Source organism: Ochlerotatus camptorhynchus, unplaced genomic scaffold (assembly GCF_037179485.1).
Source record: "Ochlerotatus camptorhynchus isolate MF236.1 unplaced genomic scaffold, CSIRO-AGI_Acam_v1.1 ptg000284l, whole genome shotgun sequence".
Classification (NCBI taxonomy): Eukaryota; Metazoa; Arthropoda; class Insecta; order Diptera; family Culicidae; genus Ochlerotatus; species Ochlerotatus camptorhynchus.
The window spans coordinates 5,946,682-5,971,094 of NW_027040773.1; the positions used below are offsets into that span (position 1 = coordinate 5,946,682).

General features: G+C 37.2%; 1 protein-coding gene across 2 annotated transcripts in view; it reads right to left on the reverse strand.

Moving 5' to 3' along the window:
- Positions 1-19,801, reverse strand: part of SoxN (SoxNeuro) — a 63,309-nt gene extending 43,508 nt beyond the window's left edge. Inside the window, exons 1-2 of one of the 2 annotated variants that reach the window (XM_065228191.1) lie at positions 19,372-19,801; positions 5,590-5,859 (exon numbers count right to left, since the gene is read on the reverse strand). In XM_065228191.1, the coding sequence (XP_065084263.1) occupies positions 5,590-5,859; positions 19,372-19,559 (458 nt within the window). In that variant the 5' untranslated portion in view covers positions 19,560-19,801. The remainder of the gene's footprint in view (positions 1-5,589; positions 5,860-19,371) is intronic. The other variant, XM_065228192.1, reaches the window with a different exon arrangement.
- Positions 19,802-24,413: the final 4,612 nt, after the last annotated feature.

A 24,413-nucleotide genomic window follows, 5' to 3' on the forward strand; every position in this document is an offset into this window, starting at 1 on the left:
TCTGGGAGCATTCTAGGAAAATTCAGGGCAAAATGCTCGCGTAAAATTTGAAGAGGGTCTATTGGCTTTAGTAAACAAAACTTGTAATGCAATTAACGCGCGAACCGAATTTCACCTACCCGATGGTGTTGTTGGTTTGCATAGGCGAGCCTCGGTCGCTTGAAAACAACATTACCAAAAGATCGCCATCCACCGCTTACGTAGTCAGTCTTCCTTCACCGCTCACTGTATAATTATTTTTAACATTTAACAAATGATGATTATCGATACTATTGATATTTATTGTAATTATACTATTAATATTTGTTGTAATTGTACGTAAATAATAACACGTATGCGCGAGCGGCGAAGGAAGCATGGGCGATGCATGGTGACCTTACTTTTCATGTTTTGTTCACAAAAGCTGACGTTGCAGAATTTCAAGCTATAGTTTGAAGATAGTTTCAAGGAAATTCCTAAGAAGATTCACAAGAATTTTGAGGGAATTTCATGAGATATTCTCAAGGATACTTTGAAAAGAATTTCAAGGGAATGCTGAGGAAAGTTATCAACAAATTTTCACGAGAAGTATTAAGAATTCGAAGGTAATTGTGAATTCCAAGAGATATTATGCACAGAATTCTGAGACTGTTATGGATTTCCAGGTTAAATATCGAATAGCCTCCAAGGAAGAATAAAAAGGGTTTTGCTAGTGGCTTAAGATCTATAATTTAGATTGATGGGCACAAATTAGCCAGAATATAGTCATGATTCCTAAATATGGACCCTCGAGACAACGGAACGGTCCTTCGGAAGATCCGGAACAACCGTAAAAGTGGTCAACCACGAAACTGTTCCTGGAGATCCGTGTTTTTTTTTACATTAGGAACTGTGATATAAGAAAAAAAATGGGGTCGTGACATAAACATGGACCTGGATGGCAATGGGAGCGTCCTTCGAAAGATCCGAAACATCCGTAAAAGCGGTCAATCCATGAAACTGATCCTAGAGCTCCGCAGTTTTTGAAAAACACTAGGAACTGTGATATAATAATGAATTTGAGGTCGTGAAATAAACATGATCCCTGATGGCCAAGTTTGGAAAAAAAAAACAGTGTAGCTCTAGGATCAGTTTCATAGATTGACTACTTTTATGAATGTTCCCGATCTTCTTTCTTATATCACAGTTCCTAATGTTTTCAAGAAAAAAAAAATCTGCGGAGCTCTAAGATCAGTTTCGTGGATTGACCACTTTTACGGATGTTTCGGATTTTCCGGAGGACGGTCCCATGAGCATCAGAGATCATGTTTAAGTCACGACCCCAAATTCATTATATCATCACAGTTCCTAGTAGCGGCGCCGGTGGTGTAGTGTTAAGCGTGATTGCCTCTCACCCCAGCAGGCCTGGGTTCAATCCCAGTCGGCACCGCCGGGATGTTCTGAGGCATAACATCTCTGATCACGCCACGGAAAGTAAAGCCGTTGGTCCCCGGTTCATGAGTTGATGGATCGATAGGTAGGGTCCAGGTGTGGGAGCTGTCTCCCTGGCGTCGGTAGCATTGGTGCTCAGCACGGAAAACAAAATCGACGGAAAACAAATCAAGGAAAAAAAAAATTACAGTTCCTAGTGTTTTTCAAAAATTGCAGAGCTCTAGGATCAGTTTCATGGATTGACCACTTTTTCGGATGTTTTGGATCTTCCGGAGGACGGTCTGATGGCCGTCTGGGTCTATTCATCTATTGACCATTTTTACGGATGTTCCGGATCTTCCGAAGGACCGTTTCGTTGGAACCATGACTGTATTCTGGCTAATTATTAACATTTGTGCTCATTAATCAAAATTATAGATCTTAAGCCACTAACCCATAAACAAACCATAAAAAACGTGTAACGACTTTTTTCACTTTAAAAAAGAAGCAACCCTATTTTTACTATCAAAATAATCTACAGACCCTAGGAATCCTAGATGTACAACAATTTTTGAAATTCATCAAGAAATGGCTAAGTTATGCCATTGCAAACTTGCCGTTACACGTTTTTCGGACGCTTCGTAGTCGACGTAAAGTTTTTTACCCACCGTATTCGGAGTGTTAAGATTTTAGCAATACAAGAATTTACTTGCTGTTCATAGGATACTGGTCAGATGGAGCTTCTGTTAAATTTTTAGGACCCTGTTATATATAGGCACTCATTAGTTAAGCTACCAGAATTGATTTTGATTTGGTGAAAAAATTGGTTGTAGTGCCTATCCACGTTGAATTTCGGACACTTTTCTATCAGTGTAGTTTTTGAAATATTTCACGAACCGCTGAAATGTTTCACTTATATGACAGCTGAAGCTTTTCGCTTTATTTCGAGGTACAACATGTTTCCATTCTTCTTCAGTTTGGTAAAATCATAGAGGTAACTCTAAGACCATAATGTCCCGAAGAAACGTGCTCAACTTTTTGGCTCAGCTCTGGTACTATCTTCGGTCCCAAGCTGATCGAAACATAGGAAAATTCACTAACCCCTCATTGTTTCTCTGTCAAACTTTCATAGTGAATCAAAAAAACATAGTGTAGTCAGGGATGGAAAATCATTTACATTCATTTCATGCATTCATTTACATTCATTTGCCTCTAACTTTTTTCATCAACAGAATTCCGTAAAATAGTGTTTGAAGCTTTTGTAGGTTTTGATATTAGCTATATCTTTTGTAAACAACTTAAATCTGTATCTCTTATGCATGATGAATCAGAGTGATAACAACCCACCGTTGTTTTTCAGTGAATGTAAATTGCATTCACTGAAAAACAATAACATGTTCTGCCAGCTTTAGTTCGTCATGCATAAGAGATTCAGGTTTTAATTATTTACAAAAGTTGTAGTTAATATCAAAAGCTACAAAAGCTTCATACACCATTTTACGGTATTCTGTTGATGGAAAAAGTTGCAGGCAAAAGAATGTAAATGAATGCACGAAATGTATGTAAATGATTTTCCATCCCTGAGTGTAGTAGTAGAATTTCGACTAGAATGTGGTACGCTTGTAGATGTACTTGGGACCAATAGGCTAGTCAAGTAGTGAACCAATTTTAAATCGTTAGTTTCCACCGGCTGGTAAAATGGCGCCGAATCAAGTGGAAGTACGCAAACGCATTTTGTACGAACGGCAGCAAAATCCAACGATGTCGGTACGCGACCTCGCCAAAAGGCTAAATCTGCCGAAGAGTACCGTATTTAGTTTGTGCAACCCGTTTGACCAGTGCTTAATTGTGGATCGGAAGGTTGGAAGCGGAACAAATCGAAAAGTATGCTCTTGACAAATGGATTATTGAGAAACAGTCAAACCTTTCAGTTCGTAATGTGGCTCGCAAAGTTGGAAAATCAAAATAATATGTACAAAAAGTGAAGCAGAGGCACGGGCTGAAGGCGAACAAAGTGAAAAAGATGCCACATCGTAATAATAAGCAAAATTTTACTGCAAAAAGTCGTGCCACGGAACTTTTTCACCCAGATTTTCCAAAAAAAAATCTTTTATCATAATGGACGACGAAACATACGTGCTCGAAGACTTTCAACAGCTTCTGGATTTGGCTTTTTATACTACAATGCAAAGGAATGCCGTTGTCGAGTGTTTCTGGACAAAGAAGTATTCGAAATTCCCCATAAACTATTTGGTTTTGCAGGCCTTATGTAGTTGCGGCCAGAAATCCAAAAGTTACATCTCTACCGGCATCAACAAAGATGTGTACGAGAATGAATATTTCTCGATAACTTTTTCAAAGGGACGTATCAGCTTTTGTAAACAATGCATTTGATCGTCGATTTGGCGTAACTGGTAGCTCGCCCACGCATGCTAACACTGCCATCAGATAGGGGAAATTTTCCTCTACCTGATAGTGGTGTTAGTAAGCGTGTGCGAGCTACCAGTTACGCCAAATCGACGATCAAATGCATTGTTTACAAAAGCTGATACGTACCTTTGAAAAAGTTATCGAGATTTGCAAATGCGGTTGCTACCATTCAACAGAAGCCACGACACTCCATCTCTGTTTTGGCCTGATTTAGCTTCTTGCCACTATGCAAAATCCGTCCTAGAATGGTATAATGCACAAGAGGTCAAATACGTGCCAAAAACAGCCAATCCGCCAAGCTATCCAGAACTTCGCCCAATAGAAAGGTACTGGGCACTGGTTAAGCGGAAACTATACGAAACAAAGAGTAAAGCAAATGGCATCAATGATTTCAAGAGGAGATGGAGGCACGCCGCCACTAAGGTATCTGAGGATACTGTACGGAACCTGATGGCGGGTATCCCACAGAAAGATCAAGAAAGACAAACGAATTAACATTTAAATAAGCTACGTTTGCTTTAGATATAAGTCTACTTTACTGAAATAAACAATCGGTTTTGTTGTATTATGTGTAGATTTTTTTCCCGACATTATATTAGTGTCCGAAATTTAACGTGGACCTTATTAGGTGTTACGTGTTAGTTGAAAATAATTACGTTTAGGTAACCGGCTTTCATTTTGTACAGTCTTTGGTATACCACAGAATCTTCTGTGGTAAATTCTTTGCTACAACTTTCAAAAATTCCGTGAAAAAAAAAACAACAGTTCAAATCCAAAGAAGTAACCATGTATGTAGCGGCGCCGGTGGTGTAGTGGTAAGCGTGATTGCCTCTCACCCCAAAAGGCCTGGGTTCAATACCAGGTAGGGTCCAGGTGTGAGAGCTGCCTCCCTTGTGGCGGTATCATTGGTATTCAGTACGGAAAACAAGATCGACGGAAAACAAACCAAGTAAAAAAAGTAATCATATAACGTACGTGTAAGGCCCAACAACAGCTCTCAAATGAACAAAATGACTGACGGTGCCAGTTTGGGTGTTGATTGCCATCCCTTCTGCGCACGCTAGTGCCAAACAGACCACAGTGCGAACGACAGTCTGTACGGGTAATCAGAGAAAACCGTTAGACCATCTCATCGGCGCAAATTTTCCCGATCATCCGACTCCACCTTTCAACAATCTGCACTTCCAAAATCGATTATCAGCGACGACGTGAGCCCATTAGAGCTCCACACAAAAGCTAATCTTCACGCTTTTTGATCATAGATAATTGAACTTGTTTATTCTGGTCCGTTGAAATGGACAACCGCCGCGAGACACCACCACAGCCACGTCCGTATGCAAAAGTAAACATCAAACTCCGAAAAAAAAAGCCAACCAGCAACAGCATCACCGATTTGGTTCCGCCGCAACGTTGACTGACGGGTAATAACTGTTTGAAATTGGGTGGACAGTGGATCCTCTCTCGAGAAACCGTTAAATTCCTATCTCGCAGGTAATGGTTAGCTTCAGTATGTGTATGGGGATTGGGCGATAAACTAGTATTTTTGCGCTTATACGATCAGCGCTTCACAGTTACAAATTAGTGGCAGAAATCGAATGACGTAGAAGATTTAGAGCATGTTTTCATGTATTCGAATAACGTTTACTATGATGCCGATAATGCTCGTTGAAACCAAACGCACTAGGTAGTGAAAATCCAAATCACAAACGACAATAACACACGAAAACATTCACAACCAACATGCAACCCAAGTAATGTTCATTCACTTACCTCATTGATTCCATCTTGTACTGCGTAATGTATTTACGGAAGAAAGTATTATCCGGATCGGTAGCCAAATTGGCACCGTCATCGTCCTCACCGGAGGAACCATCCGGCATCTCCAGCTTCATATAGTACTGATTAACGGCATTCTGGACGTCTTCGTCAGATTCTTCCAAACGGTGGACATCCATCACGGTTATCACCGGAGACGATTGACCATCCAGCGCCTCTTCCTGGTGAACGTTCAAATGGTCGGCGAGGTAGGTTACCGTACTTCTGAAAATAACAACAAAGGATTAAAGGTTAAACAGATGCTAATCGGATATGTATCGGTTGAAAAGATGTCTCTACTTTAAATTTGAATTGAATATGTTAGCGTTTGGGTGCAAAACTCGAGCGCTGTCAATAGCATAGGTTCAGTAAGCACGTGTCTAATGCTCATTTTTTATTATTCTGTTTTAAAATTGGGGACATTAATCAACAATGAGTATAGTAATAGCTGTACAACCGTTTAAATTCTAGTTATTGGATTTAAGTTTTAGATCGCTGAAATAGAAAAATGAATTGGTAAATTCACATCTCACAAACGCAAATACAAGTATACCTTGATATAACGTAACTGTCACTTTTGACTTCCATCGCTGATTTGTCGTAAACGATCATTCAAATGCGCAAAGTAATAGCACCATCGGACGATGAGATAATCCTCCATCAATTGGTATTATTAATTTGTATGATTCAATTGTTATTAGCGAGATATTGACATAGAAGTCAAAAGTGACAATTACGTTATATCGAGGTATACCTGTATTTCCATGATCAGAGTTGGTTGGAAATGCTATCTAGAATGAAGCTTTAGTGTGATAATTTATTAACTAGAGAATGATCTTACAAGAGCGTAGGTGGATAGTTCCGTTAGAGTACGCTCTTCTAAGATCATTCTCTAGCTAATAAATTCGCATTTCCAACCAGCTCTGAAAATCGCAAACTTCGCGTATGAAGTAACATAAAAACACTGTGAATTGCCATAGTACTGGGACTTACCAATCTCAGGAGAAAAAAAACTTTGGAGCATTCTGGGATTTCAAACAATATATTACAAAGGACAGACAAAGCTTCATACACCTAAGACATAGTTTTGTTAGAACTTCTTCTTATTCTCTAGATCTGTGCCACAGACAACTTTTTTTAATTCTACAGATTTCAGAGTTTTAAGATTTCACACTTTTAATTATAATTGTACACGGCTGATGAATCCGGATCAAATTTGAATTCCGGTTAATCAAATTTGCAAACACACAGGTAAAGCTCTGCTCGAATACAGAGATGCCAGATTTACAGACATGTCTGTGAATTTAAAGACTTTAATTTTTTTCACAGACACATTTTTCGTTACAGACATTTACAGACTTTTAAGTTTTTTAACAGATATTTACAGACTTTTGAAATAAAGGGAAAATTTTAAAATTTATTTAGTTACACTGTTTTACATCTTGAATCAAATTACACGTGCGATGCATTTTACAACACGCATTAGAAATTCGCACGTTTTCAAATCCACCGCACGAACAAGCTGTGACTGTTATAGAGCTATTAGTGACGTTTATCATACGCACACTAGCGGGTGCATCGCCGTGTAAAGTTGTTTATTATTTTCCTGCAGTTTTATACCCCGTTCACATTACAGCCTATATCACGTAATATAGGCTGTCTTGCAACGAGCACTCATACATAGGATTTCCAGTGAAAACTAGATGTATGAGTGCTCATTGCAAGACAGCGTATATCACGTGATATAGGCTGTAATGTGAACGGGGTATTAGTGCCCAACGAAGCAGTCTGAATAAAAGTTGTATAAATGTGGAAACAACCGAGAAAAATCAAAGGGAACCCGAGAGGAAACCCCATAACGAACTTTTTCAAATTATCAGGTATATTTCATGCATTTCGGCGCATGTCAGAAGCTGTCCACTTCCCGGGGGACCCATCTGAAAGAAGCCATTGTGATCATTGGGTCTGAATATGTCCACCATTAATCTTATATTAAAATTCTAATGTGATTTAGGTGTCGCATGGTGAATTTTTGATATATCAATCTTTTACGAATTCCCCAGTGGAATCTGGAATTCACATTTTTGTTCTTATCTTGGGAATCATAATTCTGATCGAAAAAAAAAACAATAGCGATCTATGAGGATCTGAAAGACATCTTCTGGAACTTGTTCCACTCAAATTGGTCAAGCCATCTCTGCGAAAATCACTCAAACGAACTTACATACATACATATATACACACATACAGAAACATTTTCCAATCCCGTTGAGGTGAGCCTATTGCTATATGCCATTCGTCTCTCCGGGTCTTGGAACGACATTGTGTTTTTCAAGTGATATCAAGCCTTTCGGTACAACTTGGTGTACGAGAAAGGCAAAAAGGTTGGTATCAGCAAATTGTATTAAATTCAGCCAAGTTTTTCTCCCCCAGGTGTGTAATAATTTTGCCAAATGTAATGAATATGTTGCGTTTCAGCAACCCTGATCAGTGCTGCAAAATCTCGACAATACTCGGTAATATTGACAATTCAGCTTTGGTCACTCATTTGAGCTAACAGTCACCAGTCAAGGCAAACCATGACAATTGTCAATAACAATGCAGGCAGTGACGAATATGCGTAGATTTTTTTTTGACGTAGAACTACGTCTTTGTCGACTATACTGGGGTGCAAATCAAAAAATATGTGTTGTGAAGGAATGTTAGGTTTTTCACGCTTGTAACTTTGTCATTTATAGATGAAATTTAAATCCAAATACGCCAATCGATAGGATATTACATTACAAACCTGCTGAAATAAATATATTTTCAATTTTTTTGCAATAAAACTTTTGAAAATGTACAAATAATAATGTTATCACTGTTTTCGTGAAATAAGCCTTTTTCCCAAACCCAGTCATCATAAACGAATACCACTTGGTTGCACATCATTCTGCTTGAACCTGAAAAGATATAAATCAGCGCTGCTCTCCTGCCTCTGCTCATTACCGCTTCGGACGGCGTAGCACTAAGTCCTGCAGTAAGCAGGACTAAGTCAGTGGCTAAAGGTGGATCACGGCGTGACCACAATGAAGAATGCGACACAATGAGGAATGAGGAAAAACAATGTACGTAAACCCTCTCCCCCTTCACAACAACCTCTTCCTCCCCCCCCCCTTCACAACAACCTCTCGCTTCCCCTCCCTCAACAATAACCCGAAAAAGACATGGACTTTGACGATCACCGTGAAATAAATTTTAAACAAACCACAATTATTAGTAAAAACAGAAGTTTTTCCCTTAATTTCTTCCCGCACCAACAAATCTGAGAAAAAAAATTGCTTGAAAGACATATTCGATGATATTATGTTGGTGAATTACACACAACTGACTGAAAACATATCTGGTACCTCTATACATGAAATTATATTACCATCCAAAGTCCATCCTTTTTTCCATATTCTGCACAAACGAAACGTTCTGCCCCGCCCCCATTCATAATAAAATGGTGCACAGCAAAAAAAATGTAATATCGATCAATGTAATTAAATTACGTCAAAACTAAAATTAAATCGTGCAGCTTTCCATCAAAAATGACATTGGATGAAAAGGAAGGTAATAATTCTGATGATATATGTAATCTTTTCGCCACTTTTTTCAAGAAACATACACGAAATTTTCAGATAATGATCGTGATTATGAATATTTTTCTTATTTTCCTGACTTTTCAACTACTGTTGGCGTTAATAACATTTCGCTTCAAGATATTTGGAATGGCCTACGAGATTTGGGCGCCACTAAAGGTTCAGGACCAGATGGAATCCCACCTATTTTAATGAAAAACTTAGCAACTGAACTCACAACCCCTTTATTCTGGCTGTTTAACATGTCGCTTGAATCCGGTATATTCCCGAAGGAATGGAAAAAATCTTACTTAATCTATCTATATATATAGAAATGAATTTCTGTCTGTCTGTCTGTCTGTCTGACCCTTATAGACTCGGAAACTACTGAACCGATTGGCGTGAAAATTTGTATACAGGGGTTTTTGGGGCCGTGGAAGGTTCTTATGATGGTTCGAGACCCCTCCCCCTTCTGTAAGGGGGGGCTACCATACAAATGAAACAGAAATTTCTGCATAACTCGAGAACTAATCAAGCAAATGGAACCAAATTAGGCATGTGGGGGCGAGTGTGGGGTATAAGGAGATAATCATAGGGGGTAGCCCCTTAGATAATAGGGGGGGGGGCAACGTACAATATAGCATGCTTTTTTTAAATCGGCGCATAAACTCAAGCTAATATTGAATCCCGAGCAAGACCGGGCACACTCAGCTAGTACCCATATATAAATCAGGTAAAAAATCCGATATTCGAAATTATCGTGGGATTGCTATCATTTCGTGCATTCCAAAACTCAATTTTAGAATATTCTAGCGTTGTTTGGTCACTCTATATGAAAAAGCATGAAGAACGAATAGAGTCAATCCAAAAGCAATTTTTATTATATGCACTACGTAAGTTAGGTTGCACGGCTTTTCCTCTCCCGTCATATGAAGCACGTTGCTTGCTGATCAGCATTCAAACATTGAAAGAACGTCGGGATTACGCAAAGATTTCTTTATTAAACAATATCATTTCGCAACGCATTGACTCAGCTGATCTATTGTCAAGGTTAAATTGGTATGCACCTTCCCGACAATTACGCAATCGACAGTTGTTCGCAGTAGATCGCCATCGGACCAATTACTCTAAATTTGGACCTGTAAATCAGATGATGACTGTTTATAATCATCATTGTGAAATGATTGACCTAAATATACCCTCAACAGAATTAAAAATATATTTCAAAACCCTGCGAAGTCATAGAACATAAGTCCTAATGTTAATATGTAGTCTACGATTTGATTGATTGACGAATAAATAAATAAATTCAAGCTGATATATGCAATAATGATGTAATATCAGAAATCAGATACAATATTACATCAACAGATGTAATTTTGTTCGAAAAATCGATATACATCGTGCAACGTAATATTAAACCACCAGCGGAATGACCTCTGTGCACCTGTTTGGATGTAATATTCAACAACTTTTTTTTCTATGTGGGATATCCTGTCAGTTGTGGGGCTTAGAAAGTATGTTTTGTGCAGAATATGTAAAAAAAGAGGGACTTCGGATGTATTTTTTCTGCAAATTATGTAAAAAAGGAGGGACGTCGGATGTTAACCTAAATGCATACATCATGCATCATAGATAGATATACATACACGCTATTTCAAAACTACCCAAATTTGGGTAGAATCCACCCAGATCGATCAAAACTGAACCTACCCAAAAATGGGTAAACTGTGTTGATCGTTGATCGGATTCATGACGATATTGTTCATTAGTCAACTCGTTACTCTCAACACAGTTTACCCATTTTTGGGTAGGTTCAGCTTTGACCGATCTGGGTGGATTCTACCCAAATTTGGGTAGTTTTGAAATAGCGTGTAGATAGGTTCTACGTCATACTGCGGTCGTGTCTAGGATACAACCCTTTAATTTTATTAAATAAATTTGTAACGAAATTAGATGACTTGAGCAACATAATTCCGGAGAAATTCGAGATTAGGGCGTAATTGCTTTTGTAAACAAACACGTCATTTGCCTATTTCACGTGAATTAAAGCTCAATTTCAAAAACTTATAACACAAACAGGTAGATAAATGGTTCCTCTATCATATGGTATAATTTGTTCAAGAGATTGTTCTTTTATTCGTGAAAAATCGACGATTGACGTGCTCGTTTACAAAAGCAATTACGCCCAAATCTCAAAGATCTCCGAAATTACACTTTTTGTTACCAGGTGAACCTTTGTCATTGACGAAAACATGAATGGTTTTTTTGAGAATAAAGTCTGACAGTGACTATGTGATGAACAATTTTGTTAATATCGCGCGAAGGTTTGTCAATTACCATAACTATGACAAATCTCAGCGTCAGCACTGACCCTGATCCTGATTCATAAACACTTTTTTCTTTTTTTTTCGTCGATCTTGTTTTCCGTGCTGAGCACCAATGCTACCGACGTGCCAGGAAGGCAGCTCCTACACCTGGACCCTACCTATCGACCCATCAACTCATGAACCGGGGACCAACGGCTTTACTTCCCATCCGAAGGAAGGCGTGATCAGAGATGTTATGCCTCTGATGAGAGAACATCCCGGCGGCGCCGACTGGGATTGAACCCAGGCCTGCTGGGGTGAGAAGTAATCACGCTGACCACTACACCACCGGCGCCGTTATCAACACTTTTTGAGCACGAAGTGTTTAGAATCGTAATAGTAAGCTTACAAATTTTTCTTTTGATTGTCGATTTCTCCATATTTAGGTGGTGGAATGTTGAATCTCTCTAAAGCAAACCCCACACGCATCAATATATTGACGCGAAGGGGAATTATTGACAATAATATTGATGATGTGAATTCAGAAATATTGTCAATCTCGATATATTGACGTCAATATAGAATGTATTGACAATACGATTATTGTCAATAAAAGCAATCGTGTAGGGTCCACTTAAGATGTGCTCGTTCCCCTGCTGCTGGCGTGCAAAAGGACCAGTACTGAGTAACTAACGGATTTCCACACTACATGATATATAAGATCGACTCAAATTGAAGTTTAATTTACTCAAACTCTAGAAAACGTGGTTTACTTGTAGACTGAGTAAAATTTTCCGAGCCTCATAAATCTTTTCGAATATGACAAATATCGACGAAAAATCTACTCATTCTAGAAGCACAGACAAACAGACATAACACACTGAATATTTCTCATTGTAAAACATCGTCGATAAAACATTACCGCCATCTGTTGAGTACACTGCAGTGGGTAGTACGCTGAACAGATGGCGGTAGTGTATAAACGTCAAACGCAAGGAAATTGACTATGCGTGCCACAGGTGGCAGTACTACCATAGAGGTAACTCTAAGACCACTGGGTCCCGAAGAAAATCATTATTATTTTTGGCTCACTCAGTACCAGAACAACGGTCCCAAGCAGTCCCAAGCTATTTCACTCACCCCTGCATGTTCTGCATGAATACACACACCCCTGATGTTATCTGTCAAACTTTCATAGCGAATCAAAACAAACATAGTGGAGTAATAGAATTTCAACTAGAATAGGGTACGTTAATCGTTTGCTTGGGACCAATAGGCTACTAAAGTGGTGAGCCAATTTAAAATCGTTAGTTTCGTATTGATTGTTGGTACTACCAACTGAGATGCTTTTAAATTGACCGTTAAGGTGATACGGCACGTCATGTAACAATGGCTGTCCCCACAATCATTAAATAAACGTGTTTTGGTATGCGTACGAAAGACATCTTCCTAAAAAATAGTAAATTACTAATTACGTACCTTAAAAAATGGACCAAAATTGTATGAATATGATCCGGATACATATTTGTACACTTTCTCACCAAAATATTACCAGTTCATTCACGCATTCGCAATATTTGCATGAAAAAGAACGGTCAGTCGATTTTGTTCTACTCTGAGCATGTAATTTAAATAACTGTTTTCACTAGCTTCCACTTTTCAGAACCACACTAAAAACAATAACGACACATGCTTCTACAAGCATTGTCAATTTTATTCACTTTTCAAGATGATATTTACTTAAATAATATGATTTGCATCGTTAAAAACACGAGTCGCGAATAATTTTGTAAGCTGAAATTGTCTTGTTTACCTTTTTCTACACACCACATTACGAAGGTGTGTGTACAAATCATCTATCATCGTATCCAGTGTTGTCAATTAAATTGAAACAAAGTGTTTAAAAACAATGTTTTTATTGCGTTTGAAGGTTCTTCAACTGTGTTCAATTCAGAAACCATCACTAATAAATATGAAAACAATTACTAATTTTGTTTTTTTTTTCAGCAAAGAAATGGAAGTAAATAAACCTAAAAATCTTCTATAGAGAACCTATTTGTCATTCTGGTTGCACTGGTCGAAGCCATCAGCTGATATTAAAAAGGCGGGAAAAGAAGATGCAAAAACAATAACATACACGATAAGAAAAAACGTACATAGCGGCCAGTTCACATTTACCTACACTGTACACAAACATCATCCTCTGATCGAATGAAACCTCAGATCATTCAAAACAAATCACCGAAATCGCTTTTTTGAATGATACCTGCAACGGATGACGGTTGTTTTGAAATCAGATGATTTTCCTCTAGAATACAGGATGAAAATTGTTATGAGAAGGGATTTTGCCTTCAGTTGAAATGCGTAATGCTCTCTGCAGAATGACTGTCATACTAAATGGAAATGCATATGGTATTGGTTCAGCCCCATAACGCAAATCATTCAAAACGCTGATGTAAATAATTCTATCGAATATCATCTGCTGATCTGAGCTGACAAGCTGAGCTGAGGAGGTTTCCTTCACCACGAAAAATTTTTGTATCCATAATGGAATGGCTTATTACCATAATTTCAGTATATAAATGTAGATAATCAAATTATAAATCTAATTAAAAGCACTTGCATGTCACACTATTCTTAAATGTTTGTCCTCTAAGTGCCGTATGTTTTATAGCTAATTTTCAAACGAAAATCATACTGTATTTGGATCACAGTCATATGGATGTTCATCATCTGACGACGAATTCAACCATAAGAAAATCATCCGAAATTCAAATGCATATTGTTAAAGGGCTCGAGCAATGCAATAATCATTCGAAGTATTGCGGATGTTTTGGTTCAGTGTACTTTTTACTTTGAGTATAATCACGATCATATTCACCTACTCTACATGACGACTTTTACTGACATTTAAAACTTCGCATCTATTTCATGACCCCTTACGCAAAACTTCTGCTAATTTTATGCAGCCCAATTACACATATTTTTGAAATTCACAGACATTTCTGAAATTCACAAACATTTTTCGCAGACTTCAGAAAAAAAATCTGGCATCTCTGCTCGAATATGAAGAAAATTTAAGAAATTTTCATCAGTCTTTGAATATACTCGTAGATTGAGTCAATTTTGTCTCGATTTTCCTTATAAAACGCAAATATTTGAGGACAATCGAAGAAAATTTTACTCAGTCTATGAGCGACCTGCGTTTTTGCAAATATCAGTAAACGGAACTCAAAATTGAGTCGGATTCAATTACCGTATGGGACTTAGAAACAATGCACAATGGTCCCAAAGCCGTATTTAGGAATACAACAATATTTGCGCCCAAACTTTTAGGTATATTGTGTCTTCGGGAAAGTTTCTTCATATTTTTTGGCCGATCTTATTATGTTAGTCAAATAAGGGTGTTCCGTAAAATTGGTGAATTGAAAATACAAACTTTTTTATTATTTGAGATAGACCAATATTCTAAAAAGTTGTAGAACAATCAATTCGAATCAGCTCTGCTGAAGACACCAAATGTCAAGAGAGGTTCATGAGTTATGATTTTTTAAACAAGCAGCTTAGGGTGTGGCCCCTAAAAAAACGTTTTCTTGTTGAAAGTTGAAAGAGATTTTCTTCAAAAAATTGCTCTTTTCAATTGCCAATATCTCTAAATATAGCGAACAAATTTTCAAACTTTCAATTCAATTTCAATTTCATTCAAGCTGAAAAAAATGCGAGAGCGGTTTTTGTTTAAAGCATTTAATTTAATATAAAAAAGACATGTTTTTAGCGAAAACTAAGCTAAACTTTTCAATAAAAGAAATGACAGCTTAGATGCTTCAGCAAAAACATACGTAATAAAAAGTTTTATAAGTGTCTATAACAAAGTTGTTACGAGAAATGAACGTATAAAAATATATTTAAAAAAAAGCCGATTTTCTAGGGGCCACCTAAACCTGCTTGTTTAAAAAAATGATAAATGATGAACCATAAGAGATAGAAATATGGTGTCTTCAGCAAAAATATGCGTTCTATGTCTAGAACAAGGTCGATCTTTTTATGTTACTGAAATTAGTGTGGTCCATAAAATTGGTGAATATAAAATACATTTGTTTTATTATTTGAGATAAAAAGTTGTAGAACAATAAATTTGAAGCTTGTTCAAGACATCAAATTTCTATCTATTATGTTTCATGAGTTATGATTATTTGAAACAAGCAGGTTAGGGTGGCCCCTAGAAAATCGGTTTTTTTTTAATATCGTTTTATACGTTCATTTCTCGTGGAAATTTTGTTCTAAACGCTTTTAGAAATTTTTATGACGCATATTTATGCTAAAGCAACTAAGTTGTTATATCTTTTTTTTTAATTTATGGCTAGTTTTCGCTGAAAAATATAATTTGTTTTAATTAAAATGTAATCCTTTGACAATTGAAAAGAACCATTTTTTTCGAACACGATCGCCTTCAACTTTCTTATCAAAAAAGATAGCAAGCTGGTTGCTTCAGTAAAAATATGCGTCATCAAACGTTCTAAATGTGTCCACAAAAACGTTTTTACGAGAAATAAACGTATGAAAAGATATTCAAAGAAAACCGATTTTTTAGGGCCCACCCTAACCTGCTTGTTTAAAATAATCATAGCTCATGAACGATAAGAGATATAAATTTGATGTCTTGAGCAAAGTTGCTTCAAATTGATTGTTCTACAACATTTTAGAATACTACTTTAGTCTATCTCAAATATTTTTTCTTTCGTTTGTTTTCCGTCGATCTTGTTTTCCGTGCTGAGCACCAATGCTACCGACGTCAGGGAGACACAGCTCCCACACCTGGACCCTACCTTTCGACCCATCAAGTCATGAACCGGGGACCAACGGGTTTACTTCCCTTCAGAGATGTTATGCATCAGAACATCCCGGCGGCGCCGACTGGGATTGAACCCAGGCCTGCTGGGGTGAGAGGTAATCACACTTACCACTACACCACCGGTGCCGCTAACTGGAAGTCCCTTGAAATTGTTTGTATAACAAAAATTCTCTGTAGAACACTCTGAAAAACATTTAAAATTCGTCCTTATATTCTCTTCGAATTTTAAACTATTTCTAAGAATTCACTGGTCCTTATTTTTTTTTAATTTGCTTGTTCCCATGCAATTCTCCTCAAATTCTCGACCAACAATTGAAAAGGGCCCATCAGCTTTTATGATCAAAACTTGTAATCCCTTTCCCTGCCAACACCATCGGGCAGGGGATATTCTCCCGTCGAAAAATTATCTTAAATTTTGCCCAGAATTATCTTAGAGTTCTCCTCTAAATTCTTCTGGATATTGCATGGAATTCTCATTAAAATTCTCTAGAAATTCTATTCGAAATCCGCTTGGAATTATCCTCGAAAAATCCTGATAGATCTTCGCAGAATTTGTTTTGGAATTGTACCCTCAAAATTCGATTCCATTGGTATTTTTCACGACTCCTGGAATCCTCTTCACTCTTGGGAGTTATAGTAAAAACTCTCTTAGAGATTTTCCTACAGCTCCCTAGAAAATATAATCTGAAATACCTTCATTCTAAAATTTGCTTTGGAAAAAAATTCTAAAATTGTCTTAACAGTTCTTCAAAGTGACTATATCCTGAAAATCTAGTCCAGTCCAAGGGCCTTGAAATCTTATTGTTTTCGAAGTGAGGTCGAGGTATATTTTTCCGGTTTTTTTTCCCGGTGACTTCAAATTCCCAGCTTTCTTCGGGTTTTCCCAGTTCACTGGTCACTCTGCATCTTACGTATGAAAAACTTTATTTTTAATACCATTAAATTTGTTTTGCCTTGAGCACATTTGAGACCCAGCTCCGCAAGAAAACTATTCCGGATAATACGCTTAACCTAAAGCTAATTCGCGGGGAGGATTCCTCCAGTGAGGAATCGTAAAAACAGCGCTTTCTCCTCCAACATTCTGTAAGTTAATTGCATAACTATATTAAAACTTCACTGAAATGCTAATTTTTCGAGCTAACCAGATTTCCAATGAAGACCTAGAGTACTCAATAAAGCCACTCTATGCTGTCAAGGCAATGCTTGTCTACGTATATTTGAATCATTATTTAATCATATATGTGCTACTCCAAGCAATAAAAAAAATCCTCCCAAGCAAGAGTTTTATCCAAAATTCTTATTTAGTTAGTTCTCTGAGCTAATCAAGCTGTTAAGAACACAATAAGGAACAATAACAAGAAGTACCTATTCAGAATAAAAAAATCATCAGCTTCTCTTAAAGCTGGGTTTAGACCGAGGTTTATACAAGGCAAGACAATTGATCAATTTAGTTGAAAACATGCAATTGAACTGACTTAATCAACTCACTGGAATTGAAAAAGATTGAACCAGACTCAACTCTTCAAGCCAATTGAATGCAGGTGAGTTGCTTTGTCTAAACCCAGCTTAACTTTTAACAATTCTCGCATTTACTCAAAGGCACTCCAATGAGCTCAAGGGATTGATTTTTGTTGGACACAGCTGGATCGAGCAGACGCACCAATCTACTCGAAAGTTGAATTTTGTCAGACGCATTTAGGTGTAACATCTATTAAGAGACGCACATACCCATTAGCAACTTAAATTTTGCAACAACTCAGGACTTTGTTAACTCAGTTCAACTCAGGAATGTGACAACACCCAATGGGAGCTGAATTTATAATAGGTTCAAAATCATTGAAATACATTTTATTTGAATAACTTTTGCTCAACTTGCAAAAATGCAACACCAAGCATTGCACAACCACAAGTTCGCAACTCTAAATGAAAAACCACACTCAAACTTCACCGAGTAATTAAGTTGTTTGAAACCAGCGAAGTCAGTCATACTTATTAATCAGGTTATAAAGAAATATGTCCCTGAATGTGAATTATATTCCCTGAGATTACCTGATTTCCTAGGTACAAAAATTAATTCCCTGATTTTCCGATTTTTAACAGGCAGTAGGACACCTTTAGATATTAATTTAGAACTTTCGATGCCTGTGCCATTTATGCATTAGTATAATTGAGTGGCAAGTACAATCACACTCTATGAACAGGGAAGTCGAGTAATTTTCCAATCCTAAAAATTCTGAGACCATGCCAGGATTCGCACAGCCACCTCCAGCACCGGCTAAGGGACGCCTACGCCTTTACCGGCTAAGGGAGGTCCCAGTTTCAAATCAAATTCTCGCTTATTTCACGGTGTTGATCGGTCGTTTCCGATTCTCGGTTCTCGCGGTTTAGTGGTCACCCTGGGTAAAGGAACAGAACCAGCAAATCTAAAGAAGCTGTGTCGTGGATAAGGCACCAAAGCCCAAGTTAATTGCACCAATAAATTAGACCCGAAGGCCAAGATTAATTTCCGTTACCTTATTATCGCACCCTATCTGTTCAGGACATTGTATCCTGCTTTTCCTCCTTAAGTGGCGACGTCGATTTATTATGAATGACCCACGTAATTCAACTACACTATCTGATGGCCAAACTGTGCTCTTGGGTGTGTTGTAATTCGTAAGAAACCGACGATCTAAAAATTGAAGAGTCTCAGAATCCGTCACAAGCCAGTGAACTTGTTTCACCATGTGATTGGTAAAATTGTGACAACTCGGAAACCGTTTAAAGCATTAATATTTCAAAACACTACGAACATTTAGTAGAGTCCGTTTTAATTCACAGCTTAAATCGCCAATAAATCAACCAAATGAGCATAATCACAGCATCGTTTTATCGCTCACATTTTAACACGTGACGCTGTCTATGGACGCCACAATTACAATGGCGGCTACAGTTCCACAACATCAAGACAAAAACGCAATACCTTAAAACTTACCCAAATTCGTCAACACCTTCGACCAAAATCTGTCCCGGCCACTGGTCATCAACAAACACGGAGGTCACTGAATCTTGCAACTCGTCTACAGACCCATCCAGTTCTATGAGACCACACGATTCATCTTTCACCGATAGTTCGCCGGAAGAATCCTTTCCACTAGAACACGGCGGCGCGTCGGTATTCATTCAACTCGAATCACTATGGCCCGGGCGACACAAAGCAAGAACAATATAATTCGGATTAATTGTTTATCCGACGAGCGACGCACTGTTGAAGGTGGAGATAAAAGCACTTTGTTCTAGATAATTGCAGCATAAAACCACACTCGAATCGCGAATACAAGACGCTAACCTTTGTCCACTTCGACAACAACCGGCGGCGGAAGAATAGAAAATGGTGCATTTGTAGGAGACTAATCGAAGCATTTTTTTGCTGGGAGTGATAAAAAGAGAAAGGAATCCTCAGCATTGCTCGCGTGGTTGAATCGTGGTAGAACAAAAAGGATGACATGATCCTGGTACCGTTACCGGAGAGGACGCTCGCGAGAGAAGCGCATTCGCATCATTCATTGGACCGTTGCATGCATGTATTGTGTTCGTTGTTTGTCGGTCGCATCGCGTCTAGCGGAGCGGTTTACTTCCTCTGTTTTTGTTCGATCTGTCAAACAATGCGTTTCGATGTTTTGGCGATGATTTTGTTTAAATGAAATTCAAACAGTGATCCGAAAGTAAGCGCATAACAAAGAGGCGCGTTTGAATGGGGATTTAAATATGATCCATGCTTTGTTGCGTGTTCTGAAAAGGCTCTGTATGCAACTCAGCTGTTTGATGGATAAGGAAGTGAGATAGGTCAGTCGGTGACCTCGAAAACCTTATTAGAATGGCAGTTATACATAACGACATTGTTGTAGGGTAAGGTGGGGTAATTTGCGCCATGGTAATATGACCAACTGCGTTGGTTTATGTCTTTTTCAACATCAATTCAAAAGTTGTTCACCCATAATTACTAAACTATCATTTGGAAAGCTGTTCATATCAATAATTCTATACAGAGCTGGAAAAAGGGCCTATCTGCTTTTATCGATTCTCTTCATCGACTTTTTTTTTTGATAACCACGGCTACAGTTTTCGTACTATTTTTGCCACATAGCATGATAAAGGAGGTTTTTATCGATCGCCCAAATCATGAAATAGGGTATACGTCCCTAACCTCGGTCTAATATGCAGCCATAGATTACGTTTTTAATCATAACTCATCAATTAATTTACCTGCAAACGATATTCTACTGCTAAATGGTATGCTTAGATATGCTTATCATGTCGTTTGCTATCAGGAACCGCAAAAAGTTGAAAAACTTACTTTTTTTAAGACAAAAACTCACCAGGGAAATGTATGTAATATCGGTCTATTGTCCCCAAATTGGGTCTATTTATGGATGCAACTTCGTCCTATCCTGTTTGATTCTCAAAAAAAACGGTCTTGGTAACGTTTTCTTATGTATTTTTTTTTATCACTATCACTGTTAACTTAATACTCTTCATTCCTCAAAACATTTCTTAGAGAAAATTTTACGAAAACTACATTAAATCACTCAAGTTAAAAATTAAAAATTAAAAATTTCGCTTATCGTCTTTCGACCGCAGAATATCTAAATCAAAACATTGTGATGTTCATTATACAGATTTGGCAGAAAAAATCTCCCTTCCTGTTCGTTCCTTATCATCCAAATGCAAACCACATTGTTGACGTTACTCTTATTGCTATATGCTGTCAAATGAATTTCATGGGCCAAAGTTAGGAACATAGAAAAGAAATGTGTCCCTAAAGTTGGGTCCATGATTTACTTGTGAAAACGTTGTTAAACAATTAAAATAAACATAAAATATTCAAACAGTAACTGTGAGTTTTACGTCTAGTGTGTATTATCAGGTAATTCCATTCAATAAATGCCATAATCAGTCTTCATCAGTGTCATTCCTTATTAGAGATTTGTATAGATTTTTCTCCTTTAGCTTACTTAAATCTTTGGTTTTTATTAGTTAGGTAGGTTCCGATTCAACACATTGTAGTTTCATTTTTATACCTATGATCTTGACTTTTTTACCTAGGGGATGAGTACTTAAGGGGGTTAGATTTTGATAAGTTCTTTAGTGGGAATGACACTGATGAAGACTGCACATTGTAGTCGAAATACGTATCTGTCATGGATACCAAAATTAATTAAGTGGAATTAAATGGAAGATAAACCCTTTTGCTGTTTTATATAGCAAGAGTATTTTAAGCATAGAATAAACTGAAGTGCGAGTTTTTACAAGAATACCATCAATACTGAAGAGTGAATTAAAAAAATATTAGTAGATGGTGAAAATTTTAAAGGAATTCTTGTGAATATATATTTTTTAAACCATCACAATTGGGTGGAAAACATAATAAAATTATCGATTTTGGCGACTTTTTTGTTAAACTTCATTCCAGAACGGTCTGAAAATAATCCTAAGTGCCAGTTATTTTTAATCTAATCCTAATCCATAATTTAAAAAAAATCTAAAATAAAATGTTTCTAGCAAATGTTTAAGATAAGATGATCATTGAAAAACTGTTATCGAATAAAATGGTAAATCTCCACAAAGACTAAGTTTTCAAACATTATTTTCTAAGCTGTAAAAAATATATAGATGAGATGAGATGAGGAATTGGGAATGTCTTCAATAAAAATAAGAATTGTTTAAGTATTGAACGTTCGCCAAATTGTAGAATATTAAAATCCTTTTAATGCAAACAACGCACAACAACTACATAATTAGGCTTTTATTGAAAATTAAGATGTTTTATTATTTTGCTTTGCTTAATTGTCGGAGTCACAAAACATTGTAAAATTTTCTAAATGCTAATAGTTTCGAGTTGATTGTATGGATAACATTGAAAGGACTTTTATTACAAGGTAATGATCTTTTTATAAGTCTTGGTTAAAAAACAATGTTCGAAATGCTCAACATTTACCGAAGCAGGAAAAATTTAAAATTATATTAGACTCCAAATTTTAAAAATCTGTTACTGTCTGGTGAAAATAAAATTCAGATATCGAGTAAAACATGAGTTCATAACCTTAAAAAATCTAATCTTTGGATCTTAATTTCTTGCAAGCTTTAGAATCCTTGAACAATTCATAAAACCAATTTTTCGCGTCAGGAGAAGAACCAACCCAGGGCTGAAAGTCTCCTTAATAAAGATAAAAAAAAATCGCTTTTCCACCATGCACAGTTTAAAAAAATCGTGTAAATTTCCGTTACTATGATGCACATAAATGGAGCATGATGTATGTTTACATAAATGTAAATGTAAATTTATGAGACATTTCATTAAATATTCCATATATTGTATGAAACTGTCCATCTTTGTAAGCAACATTTCTTGCAAGCTGCTAGTTTACGTGAAACGGAAGTTTACATGCATGAATGTTTGCCTAATGTTTAAAACTAACATAATTTTAATACGACTTTGGAAAAACTTGAAACTTGAAGACAATCCCTAAAATTTTGAAAGGTTCTGGCACCCTGGATAAATTATTTATAAACATGTTATATTTTAATACAAATTATAAAATACCAATGACATATGTCGAAGTATGATGGAAAATTCAGTTTCGGTTAAACGACGGTCGACCTAGTAATCCATACAGTAGAATTGCGTTCGGTATAATGGTGTTCACCGTCTTACTTTTTTTTGAATTCGAAACCGGGCTATGCGCTTGTTTGGAGAGCTTGTTCCAGATTAAAACTTTCTGTTAGTTTCCTGGCGGGATGACCTCGACCGCGCGTGAACTGTTTTGCGGGTTAAGATTAAACATAAGAAAGGCGATGCTGTCGGTAAGGTATGCATCTGACTGCAAAAGTTGAGTCTTGTGGGGATAATAAATTACGACTTATCCCAGGCTTTTATTGAAGAAAATTGTAACTGCTAGATCATGGGCGGAACGCGTCGGAATGTTTAGAACAATAGAGTGAACGCTTGATCCAGTTTGTGATACATTATTGACTGCTTTTGACTGCTGACGTCGGCCATAGCATGATGTAAGAGGACGCGTTAAAGTGAAACGTAATGAAGGCCTCTGTGGTTTTTCGTAGCTTTTAGTTTTCGTCGATTGCAGCAGCTTGCTTACTGAGCAGAAAAACGGGGTCCCAGGTCCTATCACATTGAGTCGATTTATGGTCAAATCGCTTTTTTATCGTGTATTTTACGAAACTTGTCGTCGGTGCCGGGTTTGAATGGGTACAACAACTCGAGTAAAGGTATGATGTGATAGAAGGGATTTGGTGACCTTAGAGCGATCGTTTTTGCTTACTGAGCAGAAGATCGTGGGTTCAATCCAACTTATCGTTTACCAAAACAAACACAGCTGCAAACCCAACCGTCTTACCAAATATCCCAGTGATTCCTCGTGGAAGTGCAGAGATGTTCTCAACTTCCATCAAAGCGAGTGTCATGTCAACACATTCTTACCCATTCCTTTCTTGACCCACGTTCGGGCGCGGCCGGCGCTGGTATTGCCTAGTTTGAGATCACTAGTTTTTACACATTGAGGATGATTGCTAGTCCCAAGCATCGTCTATTGGTTCTCTGTGTAATAACAGCTGATCTGGCAATAGACGCATTTCGCGCCAAATCGTATTCGGAGCTGGCAGCACCCTTTCAGATTTCAATGAAACTTTCTGGATGTGTGGACCTTGACTAAATAAGCCACTTTGCATATACTTAGTTTTTCCAAAATCTATCTAGGCTAGCCTTTAAGAAGGACTTGTTGATTTTTTTTTATTCAAAAAATATTATGGAAAAATAACAACTCATAAAAAATGTGTTGCATACATGACTTTTAGAAAATTGTCCAAATTATAAAAAAAAAAAATACTGAAAAAAAATCCATTAGACACCTACATTGAAAAAACCGATTTTTAAAATTTGAAGTCGATTTAAAAAAAATTGTATTTTTTTCGAAATCTTCGACAATTCTCTAAAAGTTATCCATACAACACATTTTTGTA